The 21,386-nt window shown below is 40.5% G+C and overlaps 1 protein-coding gene across 1 annotated transcript in view; it reads right to left on the bottom strand.

The window, feature by feature from the left end:
- The window catches only part of VAV3 (vav guanine nucleotide exchange factor 3), a 194,753-nt gene that overhangs the window by 143,513 nt on the left and 29,854 nt on the right, over positions 1-21,386 (bottom strand). Inside the window, exon 2 of the mRNA XM_063135512.1 lies at positions 6,390-6,506. Within this exon, the coding sequence (XP_062991582.1) occupies positions 6,390-6,506 (117 nt within the window). The remainder of the gene's footprint in view (positions 1-6,389; positions 6,507-21,386) is intronic.

The following is a 21,386-nucleotide window of genomic DNA, read 5'->3' as shown; positions in this document are numbered from 1 at the left end:
TAAAACACTTCTACTGTGCCTTCATCTTGCCCCCTCCCTCCAGCTAGAGAAAGGGGGATTAAACGGTTTGCCTTGGTACTGGGGGGTTCATATGCTGAACCTTCCTCTAATGTTTAGTTGCCATAAAGAAATATTCCTTGAACATCCTGGGTCATTTTGCCTAACAAAAGGCTGCCATGGCTTGGCCAGCGTTCAAAACAATACAGTGAAACAATCAAAGAATCACCAAAAAGATGTGCACTCAAAGTTTGTGAAGCTTTGCATTGCTGGGGAAACGTAAGGTTCTCTAGCACAGACATCCCAACCTGGTGCCCTATAGATGCATTGGTTTGCAACTCCCTGGGAAGACTGTTCTAGCATAACCTGAATTATGTGGGTATGCCAACATACAAAACAGAAAGGGGAAAGCAGTTGAGCACATGAAAAGTCAGTCGCCAGTAAAAAATCTCAAATAAACCCATTACCTCAGCAGCATTTTATGGGGAGCAGGAAGACTGTCCTCAAAATATCAACAAGCCATCATATGTGATCACAAATCATCCAGCACCGTAAGCAGCTATGATTTAATGTTATGCTAACTTCAGAGTTCAAACTTTTGTAAAATGGCTCAGATGGTGTCCTTCAACTGTATAGAAGCGGTCCCCAAAAAATGCTCCATCTCTAAACAAACCTTTTTCCTACTCTGGAAAGCATCTGTTTGAGAACCATCCTCAGTGTAGAATAAAATGGAAAAGGTGCAGCTGCTGGAATGCTGCACCAATATGGCCCCCTTCATGAGTTATACACATGAGTACCAGGAGCTCCATTAGGGGAAGTGGCAGCATGCTATTGGCCCCACCTCAGATATTGCATCCCTGGCTGGTCCTGTCCCCTGAACATCAACACATTCAGCATGGATGAGTATCTGCAAAAAGACAGCTACACCTAAACTACTGATGAAGTGGACTGCACATCTGATAAAGTGGACTCTAATCCACCAGACCCAATTATGCTATAATAAATTCATTCAGTTTTTACCACAAGACTCTTTTGCTATAAAATCATGACATTAAAATAGCTCAAATATGTATTAAATTAACTGGGGAGGGGAGCTAAAGACAGATATGTTAGCTCCATCAGGCAAGGGATTCTTATATTTCCAGACAATTATTTAAAGCATTGTATAGACGGTATATAATATATATATTATATATAGTTTTCCCATTAGTGCAGTTATTCCACATTTGCTTGTGCACACACAGTATCTCTGCCAAGCAGAACCAATAGTTCACATCAAACGTTGCAATTCCTTCACAAAGCCAGTAAGTACAAACTACCAAAACATTTAGTCCTTACAAATAATAGATGGAGAGTTCATTGTTTTCATAACCAGACTCCAGTCCTTGGGTACAAATAAGCTATAAATATTTTTAAAGCTCCAACTAGTCTGAATACGGAATGCTAAGAGGACAATGTGAGCTGCTCCAGCCACCGCTGCATCTGCTTCTAGAGTTTATTGGCGTAGAGGGAATGGCACATAGAGGAATTGTATACTGCTACAACTACCATTTGCCACCTGTGAGTTCCACCATCACTGCCTATAAAAAGCTGTTAACAGCTTCCCTTGAAGCGGACTGGAGAAAGAAAATCAAAGTTAAATCTTTCTTTGTTACACAATGTCCTCTTTATAAGGAGCCATATGAAAAATATCTGTCAGAGTTAAGGCTCAGGAAGAATTTTATTACTCCTACTGAACTGGTATGATTTTTGCTGTTTGAAAATGAAAAATATTCCTTTGCGTGTTTCTTTTTTTGTGCTTGCAGTTAGAAAACTGAAAGCTGATTTTGTTGGTCAAAGTTGAATGTTCCTTGGTTTTGTTATAACTTATAGATAAACAATAAAATTGTACTACTACTAACGGTCAAATAGCTGCCTGTGTGGCCAATATTGTTGGAACAGACCTGGTTAGGAATCTTCATAGCGCCTGTGAATTACTAGAACTAATGTTGTATGTAGTTCTGTGCCTGAAGAGCGCTCTGAAGGCAGATAGGTCTCTAGGTCCAAGATACATCACCCAAATAGGTCCAAGCCTCTCAGGTCATGTGCTCGACTCTCCAACACCAGACATGAATAACAGCTTAAGAGGACTTGATAAACTTCATGTGAGCTTCCTGCCTAAGATTGCAAAATAGGGGACTGTACAGCTCCTGGCAACCTACATCTGGTGGTCTCCATTTGTCTTGGAGAGTTAGTGTATACCTCATGAATACATTTCTCTAGGCATAGTACAAAACACAACCATTATCATCATCATCTTGACAATCACACAAAAATACAAATAACATCCCAATAAAAACAATCATAAATATAAAACTAATAAAACATGCCAACATAACTCAAATGACCATCAGATATAAAAGCCACATCACAGGGATTAAAATAAAAACATTTTAAACACACTGGGAAACACATGTTAAATGTCTGGCTGCAGTTCTAATAACTGTTCTAATAACTGCATTTTCTGTTCTGGGGAGGTGGGTATGGGTTTATTATTATTAAATATTATTTACTTCATTTCTATACCACCAAATAGGTGAAACTCTCTGGGCAGTCCACAAGTGAAGTTCAGAAGTCTTCTAACTAAGGTACTAAAATGTGCTTGATGGGTAAACTCCAGATACCAATGCATTAGTGCTCTAAAAAAAGGGACAGAAATGTACATCATTTTACAAGGTGGTGGAGCAGCAGCAGCGCCTTGGCTTGGTCCCACAGAGCCACAGCAGCAGTTATGGCAACTACTGCTAAAACTAGAGAGGGACAGAATGCAAACAGTATCCCTGAAGTACATTGCTGTTCCTGCCCAGATGACGTGTGTACATGCATATATATGTACGCTTTGTGCGTGATGCATGTGCATAAACATGCTGTCTCAGTAGGTGACTAAGGAAGGAAGGAAGGAAGGAAAGAAGGAAGAAGTTGTGCTTGACCCTGCAATGAGCAGCCTGTACCCATGTATGATTAGGTGTTTGCACAATATGCAAAGAAGTATTCTCATTTATTTTTAGTAGCAGTAGGAGTAATAGTAATAACAGTAGCAACAGTAGTAGTAGCAAATACAGCTCTTCTACCTCCTTTTTGCAGTCACTGGAGTACAGAATAGCTCATATTTTTTTCTATCCGTTATACAGCAATTAGAAACATCAGTAAAAGATCAGAATTGTTTGGTTTTTTTAAAAAAGTAGAATGAGTTAGAAAACAGTACAGATTGAAAATATACAGCGGGGCGTGCTCAGGACTGTGATGCTTAACTGTACAAGGCAGGTGTTAAAGCAGTAGTTCCCAAAGTGGGCAGTACCGCCCCCTTGGGGGGGGGTTGGGATTGCATAGGGGGGTGCTAAGAGGCAAAGGGGCGGTAGGGGGCGCTCCAGGTGGTATTTTCCAAGAAGCGCCTCTCCAGAAGGTCTTAAAACCCAGAGACATTTTTATGGAAGAAGGTAGTTTGGTCCCAAGCCATATAGGGGAAGAATCCACACATGTATTAATACCGTTTAAGAAGAGTCCTTTTAACGGTGAATTGAAATGTTTCAAAAGCACCAAAACGCTAATGAAGAGACATACCCTGCTTGGTGCGCCCCGCCACACCGGCTGTAAAACAGAGGCATTCGCTCTCTTTTCCATCCTTCCCTCAGCAAGCCTGCAGCGGGTGCTTCCCATTTAAAGGGGCCAATTGAGCTACAAAATAACATTGAGCTGAAGCCAAAGTTTAAGAAATCGCACCAGGAGTTTTGGTTACAGAAGGAAATTTCTGATCGCTATCCTGCACTATGGAGAGTGGTTCAGAAGCTCCTGGTTGCATTTCCAACATCATATTTGGAGGAATGTGGTTTTAGCGTGGTCTGCCTACTTCTCTCCAAGCAAAGAAATCGACTCCAGATTACTAAATGTGGTGATTTAAGACTCATGTTAAGTGACTTTAAAACAGACATTGGGAAACTGGTATCACTTCATCAAGCCCATCTATCAAATTAAGAATTTACAGAATAGTGAGGTACTCTACCCTAGTTACTAAATGTGATATCTAATATTCTTGCTAAATGACTATCAGACTTTGAAAAGATGATATCACTGGATCAAGTTCATCAATTATGAATAAACTAAAAAAAATGTAATTGGATTTTGAATAAATATTCAATTAATTGTTACTGTTTTGAATTTTATTGTTATTATCTTCCTTAGTGGGTTGTTGAAAACCGCTATTCTGAATAATGATTTTTATAGTGTAGGGTAGGGGGCACTGGGCATAAGTTTGTGGAACCAAGGGGGCGGTTACCTGAAAAAGTTTGGGAACCACTGTGTTAAAGGGATGGCACATTTTGTCTGGCTGCCTCTAACATTTTATCATTTTCTGTAGTTACAATCTAATAATGTTAGTTTACATCTTGTTTTGAATTTTCTTATATAAATACAGCCTATATCAATTATTGTATAGCATTTATATTTAATGCTCTGGCCTTTGTTCAAAGCAAATAGATTTACTTAGGGTGCAATCCTATGCATGTTTAGACAGAAAAATGTCCCTATAACTTCCAGCATTTCCCAAACAACCATACTGGAAGTTAGGGGGGTGGGGTTGTTTGTTTGTTTGTTGTCTAAACATGCATAGGATTGCACACATGCTTACTAATATGTCACTAACAGAGATGAAAATGGCTGTGGATAGAAATGAATATGTCAAGAACAGGAATTCAACTGAAAATGCTGCATCAATGGCTACTGAAGCTACACTGAATTAGAGATGTGAATGACAGGGGGGGATGAAAAAATTCAGGGAGGGAACAGGTTTTTTTTTCCAGTGGGGGTGGTCCAAAGCCTCCCCCTCCCAAAAAAATGGGGAAAATTGGGGGGAAATGAAGAAAAATGGATTATGGGATGTTTTATTTTAGAACTCTGGAGGACTAGTGGAGACATGTTGATGGTTTCTTCTGTTTTTTGCCTGTTCCTCATAAACATGCAAAACCAAAGAGGTTCCTTACAGTTCAGGAGCTTGTAGTTCCATTTGTTACAAAAAAAAAATAGTAAAAATTCAAAAAAGGAAATTGTTTGTAATTTGTAATAATTGTTTGTAATTTGTAATAATTGTTTGAATGCACTGTACTTTAATATGCCAAATGTGATAATTTTTTGCCAAACCAATTTGTACATAATTACATTTTATGTTCCTAAAGTAACAAAATGACTTTCAATTTCTAAAAAGTGCTAATATTGCTTTTTTCCCATTTTTCAAAAAAAATCCAAAAAAAAATCCTTAAAAACAGGTGGGGGGCATTTTTCCCCATGGCTTCAAAATTTCCAGACATTTTACATCTCTACACTGAATATAAGGGTCAAATTACACACTGACATTATGCATACCCAAAAGAGTAATCTTGATTTGCACTGGGCAGTTGGCACCATATTTAGCAAGTCCTTGTCATCCTTGAACAAGTTCTAATGACTCTAATGGCATATCCACACTACAGGTTTAAACCAGTTTAATGGTTTCCTTCTTCCCTCTTGGAAGCTGAAGTTTTGTGGGCTTTAAGAATCATCAGTACCTTTCCCAAGATTCTTTGATGGTAGCCATGACACTTAAATTAGTATTGAACCAATATACACTGATAATAAGGCTGAGTTTAACATATATGAAATTACTAGTTCTCCTCCACCATCAAACAAAGGCTGTAATTTGGAGGGAGTTCTGAAAATTTTCAAAATGAAGGAGCACTAACTGTGACAATAGCATGTGCAGCACATTTCATTAGGGTGTGCACCCAGGGAAGAATTATTATTATTATTATTATTATTATTATTATTATTATTATTAGTGAAAATTTATTGAATACTTAATCATAAAGGACATTATTTTTATTCATTTATTTATTTATTAAACACTGTAGACACTGATGCCCGACTCCACATTCAACTTGCCTGACCACAGGAGGGCCACTGCAGGTGAAGGGGGGAATAAGGAGGTGCTTGTCAAGCCCCAGCATTGATGGGGCTTTGTGGTGACACTGGCCAGAGGAGGGGCTTACGAGGTGATATTAGCCTTCAGGGCCCTCCTCCTGGCCTCTTTGAAGCTCAGCTCCCAGTAGACAGGCTCCCAGCAGAGCGATTCCTTTTCACTCCTGCTCCTGGGAGCAACGGTGCTCTCTTGGAGGCAGTGGTTCTTCAGCATGGCAGCAGAGCAACCAGAAGGCAGCTGAAGGACCATTCCCACTGTGTCTGGATACCCCTCTGGATCCCTTCTCAATGGCCTCAATTTGGCACTTATTGCTTGAGAGATAAGGGTATGCCTGGGCACATCCGGCACACCCCTTGTGCACACCTATGATACAGACACAATTGTTTGAGGATATAGTTATAAATACCTTTCCAAAGTCACGGACATCAAATAAGTCAAAGGCTTCAAAAAGTTCACTCTTCTTCATCCCAAATATCTCACAACAGGCCGAAAGGAATGTTCTTATATTCTTCAAACACAGAAACTAAAGAGGAAAAGAAAATCCTGTTAGTGTGCCATCCAATCATCTGTGAGTACATACAGTTATCTTTAAAAGGACATACCTATCACAAACATTTTAGTACCATTAAATTTCTCAGGGATTCATGGCCTTAACGAAGGGGCACAAAGAACTAGTTTAGTGTGCACACATGCACACTATAAGTGGCTCATGTGAGGTTGGTGAGATGTTTAACTTTTTATCTAAATAACTGATCCCCCTAATGAATGACAAACTGTATTTCAAAATAGGCTTTTCATAGGAAGGCTATCATTCAAGGGGGAATGTCTCAAAATACCTGGATCCATTTTAGTTGGGGTTCAGGCCAGGGTTTGGCACAGAAGCAGCCTTGGTTGCCCTATATGATGACCTATGTCAGGAGAGAAACAGGGGGAGTATGATCTTATTCATACTTCTGGATCTCTCAGCAGCTTTTGATACCATCAAACATGGTATCCTTCTGGGGCAACTGTCTGAGCTGGGAGTAGGGGGATACTGTATTGCAGTGGTTCCACTCCTACTTGGATGGCCAGCTCCAGAAGGTGGAGATTTGGGAATATTGGACTCTCCAGCATGGTGTTCCTCAGGGGTTGGTTTTGTCCCCCATACTATTTAACATCTACATGAAACTGCTGAGTGGGGTCATTCAGAGTTTAGGAGTGTGCTGCTGTCAAATACACTGATGACATACAGCTTTACTTCTCCTTTTCATCTTCATCAGGTGAGGCTGTGGATGTGCTGAATCAGTGCCTGGCTGTGACAAGGGACAGGATGAGGGCTAATAAACTGAAGCTCAGTCCAGACAAGACTGAAATGCTGTTAGTGGCTGGTTCTTCTGATGAGATGGGGGGTGTTCAACCTGTTCTGGACAGGATCACAATCCCCTTGAAGGAGCAGATTCATAGCTTGGGGGGTTCTCCTGGATCCATCTCTGTCACTTGAGGCTCAGGTGGCCTCGGTGGTTCGGAGTGCCTTCTACCAGCTTTGGCTGGTGGCCGAGCTATGCCCCTATCTAGACAGGGATATCCTGGTTTCATTAAACTATGCTCTGGTAATCTCCAAGTTAGATTACTGTGATGGACTTTATGTGAGGTGCCCTTGAAGACTGTTCAGAAGCTGCAGCTTGTAGAAACTGCAGCAGCCAGATTAATAACTGGGATCAGAAGGTCTGACTACATAAAACCAATTATTATTCCTCATCCAATCCATTATCACAGGCAGGCACTGATTCAGCACATCCACAGCCTCACCTGATGAAGATGAAAAGAAGTAGAGCTGTGTACCATCAGCATACTGATAACAATGCACCGGATGATTCCACTCAACCATTTCACATAGATGTTAAATAGTATGAGGCCTGCTTGCATTGGCTGCCTGTATGTTTCTGAGCCCAACTCAAGGTGCTGGTTTTAACCTTTAAGGCCTTACAAAGGTGGCAATAAGGGAGATGCCCCTCGACAGAGGCCTGCCTGGAGCCAATATTGTCATCTTTTCAGTGCCATGTTAAGACTGCCCTCTGCTCTCAGGTGTTTAATGGCATATGATGGGGCATTTATGCTAGTCGTGCTAGTCGTCTAAAGTCGTTTTTTATTGAAACTGTTTTATCTGTCTAAATTGTTTTAAATTTTGGTTATTTAAATTTTTGTGCTGTATTTTATTGTTTTATTGTCTTATAAATTGCTGCAAACCGCCCAGAGAGGTTCAGCCATTGGGCAGTATCGAAATGGTGATGATGATGATGATGATGATGATAATTTGAGCTCATAAAACTGGTTTCACAATTCTGTGTATCCTGGCTACTATTGTGAATTGCAATGCTGGTGATGATTGGGTTGTACCCCAACACATCTGGAGGGTACAAAAGTGGGGAAAGCTACACAAGAGAATACCATGAGGCTGCCATGCGAACCAGCAACAGAATGGGGAGAGGTCTGCCCTGGGTACAGTAAAGACCCAGAAAACAACTCCGCATGAAAGCATCCATTTTAGCCATCATCTATGCTAAGTTCCTTCAGTCCAAATTTAAAATAACCATAATGTACATATAATGAAGGCACGATACAGGTGTGGCTCACTGTTCACTGTTTTTAACTTTTGTAAACTGCCCAGAGAGCTTCAGCTATGGGGCGGTATATAAATTTAATAACTAACTAACTAACTAAATAAACAAATAAATAAGACATCTTGGTGCCCAAAACAAAAGATCAAATGGCTCATCCGTGGTAATAAAGAGACAATAAAACTAAACTAAAAATTCAGTTGGATGTCCTCCAGTAGGACCTTAAAAGTGTGCCAGCTGAGGCAAGCCAGCAAACTTGTAACAATGAGACAACCCTGGCACAAGGCACTGTATCCAGTTAACATATTTAAGATAATTTTAAAGACACAACCTTCTTTTTTAACTTGGCAAGTGAGCCAAAATGCTTCAGGCACTTATTTACAAGGTGCTGCCACAACAGGATTAATTATATAACATATGAAAACAAGCACTTTGTGCATCCGTGCACCAAAATAGCTAATTAGAATTCTAGTTAAACAGTTTCTGAAAATACATGCACAGTACTTACAGATTTTAAAAAAATAGCACCACAAATGCATACTGCATAAACAGAATGGATTGTAATTATACCCCTGAGGATTATGCAGTTATGATTTTACATTTAGTTATGCAGAAGTGAAAACTAGTCTGCATACCGAATGTGGCAAATTATCATTTTAGGTCTACCTACCCACCCACCCACCTGCTACTCAGAAGTGAATCTGCTTTGAGCAAAGCTTTATACTTCCAACAGCTAAAGAAATTACCAAGAGCTGGCAAAGCACAGTTCAGCAGAGCTTTCTGCCTCCTGCACTCTAATGGCACATCTATTATTGTTGCATTTATATCCCACCTTTTTTCCTCCAAGGAACCCAAGGTGGTGTACATAATCCTCCTCCTTTCCATTTTATCCTCACAACAACCCTGTCAGGTAGGTTGGACTGAAAGTCTGTGACTGGCCCAAAGTCACCCAGTGGGTTTCCTTGGCCGAATGGGGACTAGAACCTGGATCTCCTGGCTCCCAGTCCAACACTTTAGCCACTACCCTTCTTAGCTTCCTCACCCCACTCCCTTTTTTCTTTTTCTTTTTTTGGCTTCTTGAACTAGAACTAGGTACATGAGACATCGCCATCAAGGTGCAAGAATTTTTATTTATTATTTATTATTGCATTTATATCCAACCTCTTTTACTGCAAGGAACCCAAGGCAGCGTACATAATCCTCCTACTCTCCACTTTAATCCTCACAACAACAACAACCCTGTGAGCTTGGGCTGAGAGTCTGTGACTGGCCCAAAGTCACCCAGTGGGTTTCCATGGCCAAGTGGGGGCTAGAACCCAGATCTCCCGGCTCCCAGTCTGACACTCTAGCCACTACACCACACGGACTCCCAGTGATGTAGGATAACCTGTGCCAACATTGTTCCTACAACTGGCTACTTCCCCTCCCCACCACCACTGCCACCACACACCCACACTCACCCACCTACAGTTACGGCACCAGCCACCAACATAAGCAAAGGACATAACATAAGCCCCAATGCATCTGCAGGTAGGACCCCTGCAAACTTTTAAAAAATACTTTCATCAATGAATTCAATATTGATAAATAACACCTAGCAGAAGATGTTAATGCTTCAGCCATCCTTCATGAATTTGTCAGCACAAACGCTGTGACCATCCAACTGTATTCTATAGCCTCAACCTTTTGCACTGAAAGCTGACTGTTTTGAAGTGAAAAAGGGGAAGCAATGCTATTGCGCCATGCCATTTTTCATGTTCCTACATTGCATTTTATTATAAATGTGGCTCTGAGACTTCTTTCTGGCCACTGCAATCTCCTGCCTGTTTAGTGTCTAATTAGCTGCTTTCTGTTTATACTTGCTCTAGTAAGTTTCTTTACATTTCTCGTGTCCATGCACATCAGGATGTGCCATATTGAATAAACATCAAAAATGTGTTCTGTTCTGTAACCCAGCAGGTAGGAAAATTGATGTTAGATTCCTGCAAAGTCTATGCTATAATCCATGATTAATGCTTTTTCAGCCATTCCTATTACTACTACTGAAGGTTGAATCCTTTTCTTTCTCAATGTAGAGCAGAGTGTGGACTGGCTCCGTGGGCTTCTAATCTATCCTTTCCCCTGCTCCTCTGTACTACCTAAATGCCAGGCATGCTGTGACTGTCTGCTGGGAGCATTGGATCTTGGCCAGAACATGTTTCACCTTGAAGCACTCAGTAACCATTTTTCCATGTTAAAACATTGGCACACTGCAAATCACATACCAAGACCTCCAGGCCACTGTGAGATGTCAGAGCATCACATCCGGCCCAATGTTTTGTTGAGATACAAGACACATTTATGGAGGGTAACTGTATGCAAATAATACTCAGCTATGTAGAAATGGATGCAGAACTGGAGGTGTGTACCCCACAGTAAACTCCCCCCCTCCCAAAATCTTATAGCTTCACTTGTAGGTGAGTGACCTCTGTGAGACGGCACAGCATTGTATCTAGCCAAATGCTTTGAAGACAAGATGCTTTCAAGATGATGCCCCCCATGCCAATAATATTCAATGTGTGCAGACATTGATAAGGAACTAGCCATGTGCATCCCACAACAAGCATTGCACCCCAAATTATACACCCAGACCTCTCTGAGAGCGTCCTCAATGAGTGGAATACCATCGTATTTGGCCCAGCTCTTCATTTGGTTGCAGGACACTTTCAAATGTGGGCCCCCATACTCACTGGATGTGACATGACTTTGTTCTTTGCTGGGAAAGGCAAAAGGTCAGCATGTAACATATGTAGGTGTTACAACTAGAAATTTCTGACAGTGGCAGCAGTCCCAACACATATCCCTGACAATACTGTAGTGCTACTTGAAAGGTATAGGGCCAATGGATTGTTGAAAGTCAATGGGGCACAGGTAATATTTTCTTTTTTAAAAAGGTTATGATCCCTGGAGAATATTTCACCAACACAAGTGGCTCTCAAACAGCACACAATGCATGCAATCTTATGGGGAGGGGGGAAATATGCATGGGAAAAGGTATTTCAAAGAGATCTAGTGTTCCAAGTCTGGCATACTAGAGTTTGGAGAGGAAAGGAAGAGCGCAACAGCAACCAAAGTGGGCGAAGATCAGGAAAAGTGCTGTAACTAACTATAAGAAGGCATTCAGAGGCCAATTCAAGTACTACAGCACCACCTTTAATTGCATTGCTCTTTGCCAACATGAAGGAAAATGTTTTCAATAATAATTTAACTTGAATATCAGTAGTAAGTAACATTACATAATTTACAGAGTTAACTTATGATATAAACAAGTGCCTTAAGTTTCCAGTTGAAATTTATCCATAAAATAGGTACATGAACATGATCGTACTTATGCCTCATAAACATATTTATTTGTAATATTTATATACCTCTAAATATAATAAAATCCCTAAGCGGGTTATATATACTGTAAATATTAAAATCACATTTAAAATACAATATTAAAAACAATTCTAGCTTAAAGCCACGAAATAAAACTGCAATATAAAAGTACAAACAAAATAAAACCAAGCAGCAACGCAGAGATTTAAAATACAGGTTTAAAATGCAGATTTAAAACCTCAAATTAAAAGGACTAGGATAGTAAATAGCTAAAATACTGGGAAAATAAAAAGGTTTTCACTTGGCGCCAGAAGGAGTACAACATAGATGCCAGGAAAACCTCTCTAGGGAACTCATTCCACAGCCCAGGGTGCCACAGCAGAAAAGGCCCTCCTCTTGGTAGCCACCCACTTCACTTCTTTTAGCAAGGGCTCATGGAGAAGGGCCCCTGAGGATGATCTTACAGTGCAAGCAGGTACATATGATGAATAACTAATAATTTTAAATGGTATTTGGTGGAGGTCAGTTTGAACTTTATGTTTAATGTCTTTTCAGTTGCCCCACTCATTCCAACAGGAGTAGAATTGACCCCAAAACCATAACTATAAAAAAATAAATTTCTCACTAAATCAAGAAGCCCTTACCTTATCCCCTGAACTGCCATATGGCTACTCACACCTCATCATGGTTGAGGACTGCCTAGAAAATGGAATTGTGGGAGACTAACAGTAACATTTTATGAATAGTTTTTATAGCTGTTAGGGTGCATTTGACCCCACCTGTTAAAGTGTAGTTAACAATTTTTTCTAGTGAACTATTAGAAAATATTAATTTAAATAAATGTGATAGGGGTTTATTTTTGAGGGAGCTTAGGCTATTGGGCAGTATCAAAATGCAATAAATAAATAAATAAATAAATAAAATTGTGGACATGCATACTCCTTGTTTTGTGTCAATTGTCTGTGTACACTCATTTTTATATTTGCCATCTAATTATATTGGGACCTTACAATTGCCATTTGAATCATTCTCTTGATGCAGAGAATATTTGATTATAAGCGCACAGGATAAAAAAAACCCCTAAGCCTTGGTTATTTGAAAACAGGAGTAGATGTGAGGGTGGATCCACATCTGGAGATGTTCAGGCATTATCATCATTTAGTCAAAAATCCTCATTTGAATTCTCCTTTAATAGCTTTCTTCAAATTTATTTATTTATTTATTTCATTTTTATACCGCCCAATAGCCGAAGCTCTCTGGGCGGTTCACAAAAATTTAAACCATGAAAAGCTTAAAAACAACCAACAATCTAAAAAACACGAATACTAAATACAATATAAAAAGCACAACCAGGATTAAAACCACACAGCAAAAATTGATATAGGTTAAAATATGGAATTAAAACAGCAAAGTTTAAATTTAAGTTAAATTAAGTGTTAAAATGCTGAGAAAATAGCTTCCTCCTCTAATAATAAAAATATTGTAGCTGACAATTTGTGCTTTGATACTATTGCAAAATCTGCTGCCTTCAGCAAGCTGCTTCACCCAGACAAATGGTAGGGCCAGCTCTGGCATCTTCTCCTTCCTGTTTGTTTGAAAAGTAATTCTGTTTCCACGAACAAATATATTATGGCTCTCTTGTCCCATTAATGCCCGCCTCTTTCAGGAAGTGGTTAATACTTGCAATATACCATTTTAAGGGGTTTTTTGGTCAAGTTTTTCTCTGTGGTTTTTCTCTGTGATCCTTAACGGTAAAAAAAGGGTGGATATGGATAGCTATCTAGGTTCTGTGTTTTTTTTAGAAGTATTAATTGCACAGCTGGTCTGTTAATCGGGTTAGGTTAGCTGTTAAGAGAGTCACCATTTAATCTGTTTGAAAGATAAAATGGTTGGCTATTGAGCCTTTAAATCTGAAACCAAAGACGCTAAGTGCCCTTTCAGGCAACAGGGTGATTTCATCCTATTGTCAAGAGGCTTGTTACTTTAAAGGAATTACTTTTGTGCATTGTAACTAAAGATGTGTCCTTCTTTCCAATGCAGGCAGGATTGACAAATGGTGATAAATGGTTGGTTTCATTCTCCTTAACGCACTCTGAAGAGGCACAAAGTGTTGTGTTGCACAATATCTCTTAAAAGATATAAAGAACAACTAAATTCAATGTCATAACCCCTAATAGTCTGCTAGCAGCCAGTTAATTTGCCATGTAAGCTTAAACATAGAATTCTGAGTATGCATAACATCTGCTTAAAAACTCTGCTCTAAATTACATGGTGGCTTCGTGCAAATATACCTTAAAAAGTTACTAGCCCACTTTTTTTTACTCTCTCTCCTGCCCACACTCATATCTGTAACTTGTGACACTTTGGCAGCCTCAAAGGAAGAAGAGATGGAAACAACACAAAATGAACTAGAAATATTCCAGTTTACAAACCTTCCCTGTTTGAATGTCTTGAGACAAGGCTGTCACTTGCCACATATGACTTAGGGCAGCTTCCCACAAGTTCGAGCCATTCAGAAGTTTTGGACATCAGTTCCCACAAGCCCCAGCCAGCATGGCCAATGATGAGAAATGCCAGGAGCTGTCATCTAAAACATGTGAAGGGCACTGGGTTGGAGAAGTCTTGTTTGTGGAATTGGCTTTCATACTGTAAACCAGGCTTCTCCACCCTGGCAGCCTCCAGATGGAAGTATTTTTAAAGTTTGCAGGAATCCTACCTGAAGATGCATTGGGGCTACAATCATGTACACATATGGGTACACTGCCACTGATTTCAGTGGGACTTTCAAAACTGTACCTAGGCATTTTGACAACCTTAGCAAATGTAAAATTATATCATGGACCAATGTTGAGCCCACCAGCCAAATGTCATGGTGGCCCAACAGAGCTTCAGTAAAAAAAAAAAAAAAACCTGTTTTCACTAAATGCCTGAGGGCTAAACTAGATGTTAACTGGGTGAACACAATTAATGTGCAGTTTCTCTTACGAAAATAGTAGCTTGGGCAAAGTCTAGGTAGCTTTCAGGACCATGGTGGGGTAAAGATAGGTAGCTTAATTCTCTCTGCCTGCCACATTCCCAATAAAAATTCCCTGTCTGAAGATGTCATTTTCATTTCAAAGTGAACTCCCATTGCTGCCAATGAAGGCTTCCCTTCAACTGCAAAAATGTGCATTTTAATTGCACTTGCACAATTAACATCAGATCTAGTTTGACCTTCAGACAGCAAGAAACCAAGGATTTATCAAATACTTGGCAGGCCACAACCACTGGCTGGTAGACTACATTCAGATTAATGGGTCACAGCTTGTGCTGACATAGAAAACAACTCCCTTTCATCTTATAGAATCGTTAAATAGTAGAATTGGAAAGGGCCTATAAGGCCATCGAGTCCAACCCCCTTGCGCAAGGCAGGAATCCACCTTAAAGCATGCCTGACAGATGGCTCTCCAGCTGCATCTTGAATGCCTCCAGTGTACCTATTGGGCCTGATATTCCCACTTCTCACATGCTTTCTGTCCCTGTGATATGTTGACCCAAATCCCTCCAGCTTTCCAATTCACTTTCATACATTTGAACGTTCAGAACATCTTTAACAGGTTGCTAAGCATCCACCTTCTCCCCTGCCATCATTGAGCATTAGATTCAATGCCACATCCATACAGCAGCAACATCTAGCCCATGCTGCTGCCACATCCATACAGCAGCAACATCTAGCCCATGCTGCTCGCGTCTTTATTAATCTTATCCCCGCTATCCTCCCGTCCTTGCTTCACATCATTAATTCTTCTCTGTCCTCTGGTTCATTTCCTTCTGCTTTTAAACATGCTACAGTCTCTCCCATTCTCAAAAAACCCACTCTTGATCGACTATCCCTGTCTAACTACCGACCTGTCTCCCTCTTGCCCTTTGTCTCAAAGATCCTGGAACGTCTGGTCTACTCTCGTTGTCTTGACTTTCTCTCTAATAACTCTGCTCTGGATCCCTTTCAATCTGGCTTCCGTCCTTTGCATTCCACTGAAACAGCCCTTACCAAGATCACCAATGATCTTCTTACTGCCAAGTCTAAAGGCCATTATTCCGTTCTTATTCTCCTTGATCTAACCGCAGCCTTTGACACGGTTGATCACGATCTTCTCTTAGATTCCCTCCACGACCTTGGACTCTGTGGCTCTGTCTATAACTGGTTCGCCTCCTATCTAGAGGGTCGCTCTTTCAGCGTGTCGGCTAATGGCAGCTCGTCCTCCTCTTTTCCCCTTTCAGTTGGGGTTCCGCAAGGCTCGGTGCTTGGCCCGTTGTTGTTCTCTCTATACATGCTGCCCTTGGGCAAGCTCATTCAATCTCACGGCCTCCAATATCACCTGTACGCCGATGATACACAATTATATCTTTCATCTCCGGAACTTTCTCCAGATGTTCACGATCGTATCTCGGCATGTCTTTCAGATATCTCAGCCTGGCTGCTTCATCGTCGTTTGAAACTTAACATGGCAAAGACTGAACTGCTAGTTTTTCCTCCTAAACCTTCTCCTCACCTCTCATTCTCCCTTACTGTCAACGATGTCACGCTTACTCCGGTCAAGGAAGCTCGTAGTCTTGGCTTTATATTTGACTCCTCGCTCTCCTTTACTCCTCACATCGAGGCAGTAGCTAAATCCTGTCGTTTCTTCCTGTATAATATTGCCAGGATTCGACCATTTTTGTCTGTCTCTTCTGCCAAGACTCTCGTTCACGCACTGGTTATCTCTCGGTTGGACTACTGCAACCTTCTTCTCTCTGGCCTTCCTTCGTCTCACATCAGTCCGCTGGTCTCTGTCCATCACTCTGCCGCTAAGATCATCTTCTTGGCCCGCCGCTCTGACCATGTCACTCCACTTCTGAAATCTCTTCATTGGCTTCCAATTCACTTCAGAATCCAATATAAACTTCTCCTACTGACCTTCAAAGCTCTTCACGGCCTAGCTCCTGCCTATCTCTCCTCTCTCATCTCACACTATCGCCCCGCTCGGGCTCTCCGCTCCTCCGATGCCATGCTTCTCGCCTGCCCAAGGACCTCCACTTCCCTTACTCGGCTTCGTCCTTTTTCTTCTGCTGCCCCTTACGCCTGGAACGCTCTTCCAGAACACTTGAGAACTACAAACTCAATCACTGCTTTTAAGACTCAGCTCAAAACTTTTCTTTTCCCTATAGCCTTCAAATATTGAGTTTGTTCTGACTTTACACTGTTGGTTTTGCCCTACCCTGTGCCTGTTTACACTTCCCTGTGCCTGTTTGCATTCTCCTTCCCTCTCTATTGTTTACTACAACTTATTAGATTGTAAGCCTATGCGGCAGGGTCTTGCTATTTACTGTGTTATCTGTACAGCACCATGTACATCGATGGTGCTATATAAATAAATAATAATAATAATAATAATAATACTAGAATGTAAACATAATCACCAGTTAAGGAGATGCAAATGCAAGTAGTGACACCAGCAGAATATAAGACACACGGTTACCAATCAGGTACCTGATCAGAGAAGCATTGTGTTTAAAGCTGCTGAAGCGAAGTAGCTAAAAGTGTGAGCTGGAAAGTACCCAATTCTCAATCCGTGATGCTCGCTAGACCAATTTCAGGTTTTCTAGTCTTCTATTTTATGTTTATGTAAATTACATAAGAAACAAAAAATGTAAAATCTATATATTCATAGGTGTGTGCGCACATGCATTACTGTAGAGGAAATGAAAAAGTCAGGTAATAAGCTACTTAAAAATATTTTGTTTTCAGAGTTGACCATTTTCCCCTTACAAATCATGTCTGGCTCCTTTTCAGCAGCCAAAATAGATTAAATTAGTTCTGCTCTGCCAACGCCAGTAATTGTCACGATGTTCAATAAAAATAGCTGAAAGCACTCTGAATGAACAAAACAGAGATCACTGATGAAGGCTTAATTCTCAATGCACTCAATGACTCTACATGATCATCCAAGAGGAGATGGGAAGAAAACCAAGGAGATTATTAGAAGACTTGCCTTGACCTGGTTCACATGTAACAATAAACAATAATTTAATTAACCATGGTTTGTTGAATCACAGGTTGTCATTATGTGCAAACCTTATTCGAAACCTGGAACCCATGGTTTCTTGTTGGATTGTGAACTGCCATTTGTTAAAACCAAAGGTTGTCATTACATGCGAACCCAGAATTGTGAGTTGTTCATGGGTTATTTCACCAAACTACAGAGGCAGAGGGCAAGAGTAATAAAACAAACACCCTTATTTACATGCCAGTACTACAGTGCACAAAGGCAGTTTGGATACAGAGAGGAAGCAGATGAAAGAGGAGGGAAACCAACAATCCAGGGACTGAGAAAACAAACCATGGTTTGCTCAGTCATCTATCAGACAAACCCTGGATAGAGCAAAAAACCAAACCAATGTTTATATAAACCATGAGTTAGCATAACATGCGAAGCAGGTCAGTATTCATTCTACCATGATAAATGGTTAATTGGGGGGGGGGGTAATCATTCTAACATTCATAAAATCAAAACCGTTTCACCAATCTTCCTGAAATTTAAATGTGCCAGAAAGAAATGTCGGTTTCACATAAACTGAAGATTTCAAGAAGATTGGTGAAAGACTGAGGGAAGGAAGACAGTTTAAAGTAGAAAAGAAAAAATCTCTTTCAATCAAAATGGATCTGAAAATTTACACTGGTGATTATTTCATCCACCTTTTGTGAGGAATTTAGAGCTTACCTAATTAAAATCCTGATGATTTCCATTTCCTTTGATCTTCTATTTAATGGAATAGCTTTTCTTTTTCTAAAAAAATGCCCTTTAGTTCATTTTTAAATATTTTTTTACCCATTATAATGTAGATGGTGTCCATAGTGCATTCATGCTCAGTAGCATCTCTCTCTCTCTCTTTCTCTTTCTCTCTCTCCCACACCCTCCTGCCTCAGCTAGATTGGAACAATGAGGGGAAATGGCTGCCTCCTACAATGCAAACATTTCCTTAGTGGAATAACCAGTGTCTTCTCAGAAGTAAGTTCCATTGAGTGTAATGGTCTTACTCCTAGGTAAGTATGTAGGGGATTGTAGCCTTTTAAAAACTGCCTGGAGCCTTGGCCAGGAGGAGTGTGAGAGACGATACTGAGAATTTCCTCTCCTTTCCAGCACAATAATCCTACAGTTAACAACTTACTTGCTCTGTGTGTGTGTGTGTGTTCTTTTATTCTTCATTTCTTAATTGCTGCTGCTTGATTTTCAATTCAATCCAAGGCATGTCTACTCGTAAGTAAATTCCACTGAGTGCAATGAGTCCCATGCACTAGCTTGAAGGGGTGTGTGGATTTTGTTGTAGTTCTCTCTGGCAGCTCTGTGTATTTAGGGACCATGGCTTTTTGTGAAAGAAGAGTTTAAGCTTCCTCCCTGGCCTTTCTTTGTCTCCAAATCCCACAGGTTAATTTTTTTTTAAAGCTTCATTGATTCCAATGGATCCCTGATCCCTTGCTGCCAAATAAGCCCCACTCACTGTATCCAGTGATGCTTACTCACTTGTAAGTCTGCTTCAAATCACAGCCTTAATTTGCCTTTTTGCCTCCAGCACCAGCATCTCTGGAGTGTTTTGGATCACATACTTAAGCATTCTTACTAGGTTGTAATTTCTAGGGAAATTCATTGGGATTTTCTTGAGAGTATATACATGCAGAGGATTGTGCAAGAGGGAAAAAAGGTTCCTTGCAAGAGGGAAAAAAGGCAGGATATAAATGTAACAATAATAAATGTATTACTACTCCTACTAATTGATGATGATGATATGATCTGGAACTAGGAGTGAGCAGTGAGATGGCCAAATTTGCTGCTGACACCAAATATTTAGGGTTTTTAAAACAAAGTGAAATTACTAGTGGGAGAATGGGCATCAAAATGGCAGCAACAGTTCTATATAAGCAAGAGCAAAGCATCCCAGCTTCACAGATATGCTGATGGGATTGGAGATTGCGGTGACTAAGCAAGAAAGAGATCTTGGGAACATGGTTGACAGCTCAATGGAAATGTTGACCCATTGTACAGCTGCTGTGAAAAACGCAAATTCCATGTATTCCAAGGCATAATTGAGAAAGGAATTGAAAATAAAACTGCCACAATCATAATTCCTTTATATAAATTTATAGTGTAACCCACTTGGAATACTGTATACAGTTCTGGTCATTGCACCTAAAAAGAGATATTTCACATAGAAATGTAAAATTTCCATAAATGTTGAGGCCTGGGGTGGGGGGGGATGGGAAAAACTGAAAAATAAGCAATACTTATTTTTTCAATGCTCTTTGCAGATTTAAAGACACTTTGTGCCTTCCCCAACCTGATGCCCTCTAGATATTTTGGACATCAGCTCCCATCAATCACTGGTAGCATGGCTAATGGTTAGGAATGCTGTAGTCCAAAGCATTTGGAAGGCACCAGTTGGACTTTCTGTTCCTAGTTATCTCTACCTATAAAGTGGAAAATATGTGTGTGTCACGTATGTCCCGAAATGTTTAGACACTTCCACAAATGGTACTACCTTAATACTGTTCACCCAGACAGGTCTTCATGTACATGAATCAGAAAAAAATCTAAAAACTTGAATTTTGAGGTTTTAAGTATTTTTAAAGAATTTAATAAAAACCTAGGTTTACACATCCAACTCCCAGCATGCCTTCAGTGGAAGGCCAGATTTACTAGCCTTGGTGGCCATTGTGATTTCTAAGGTCAGTCTCAAGCAGTCAACCCATTCAGCATAAAAGGAAACAACCCATATAAATGGACTGCATCCATTTGCGGTGCCTCCTGCCATGTGTGGCTACATACGACAGCATGTCTTTGAGAGGCCAAACTCTGGACATGCTCAAAGGCAACCCGTCCCGATATCACTGTTTTCTTAGAAATTGAGGAAAGCACATGCACAGCCTTCACCCTTAACAGGGAGGGAGGAAATGGAAGCACTCTGCACATGCCCAGAAACAAGCTTGACAAAGGGGCAAGTGCCCAGACCAGTCCCGGATCTCTCAGTCCTAACACAGCTCTCACTTTCCTGACCTCTCACTGTCTTTGTTCTCCTTCTGACTTTCCCCAACTGCCAGTAACCCTGCCCACCACTCCATTCTATAGCCTCAGCTATCAGTCATTCCTCCACTCACTCTTCTGTTTCAATAGTAAAGACAGGCTTTTACAGAGCTCTTCGGCTATGGGGGGTATATCAATGTAATAAATAAATAAATATCATAAACTTTATTTAGTAATTCTAAATTCCATCTGCCTTGGAATGTTGTGGTTTAGTTAAAAGGGGGGGGGGAACGCAGCATCAAAAATCTCATCAAGTTAAAAGACCTTGGAATTATTATTATTTTTAAAAAAACCACTTGGCACTTAAAAGCCATTAATGCAGTCACTAGGCAAGCCTGCCTGGGAAAAAGA

The sequence above is a fragment of the Elgaria multicarinata genome, chromosome 1, assembly GCF_023053635.1.
Source record: "Elgaria multicarinata webbii isolate HBS135686 ecotype San Diego chromosome 1, rElgMul1.1.pri, whole genome shotgun sequence".
NCBI lineage: Eukaryota > Metazoa > Chordata > Lepidosauria > Squamata > Anguidae > Elgaria > Elgaria multicarinata.
The sequence above is the reverse complement of the archived record's forward strand: the minus strand, read 5'-3'. Positions and strand labels throughout refer to the sequence as shown.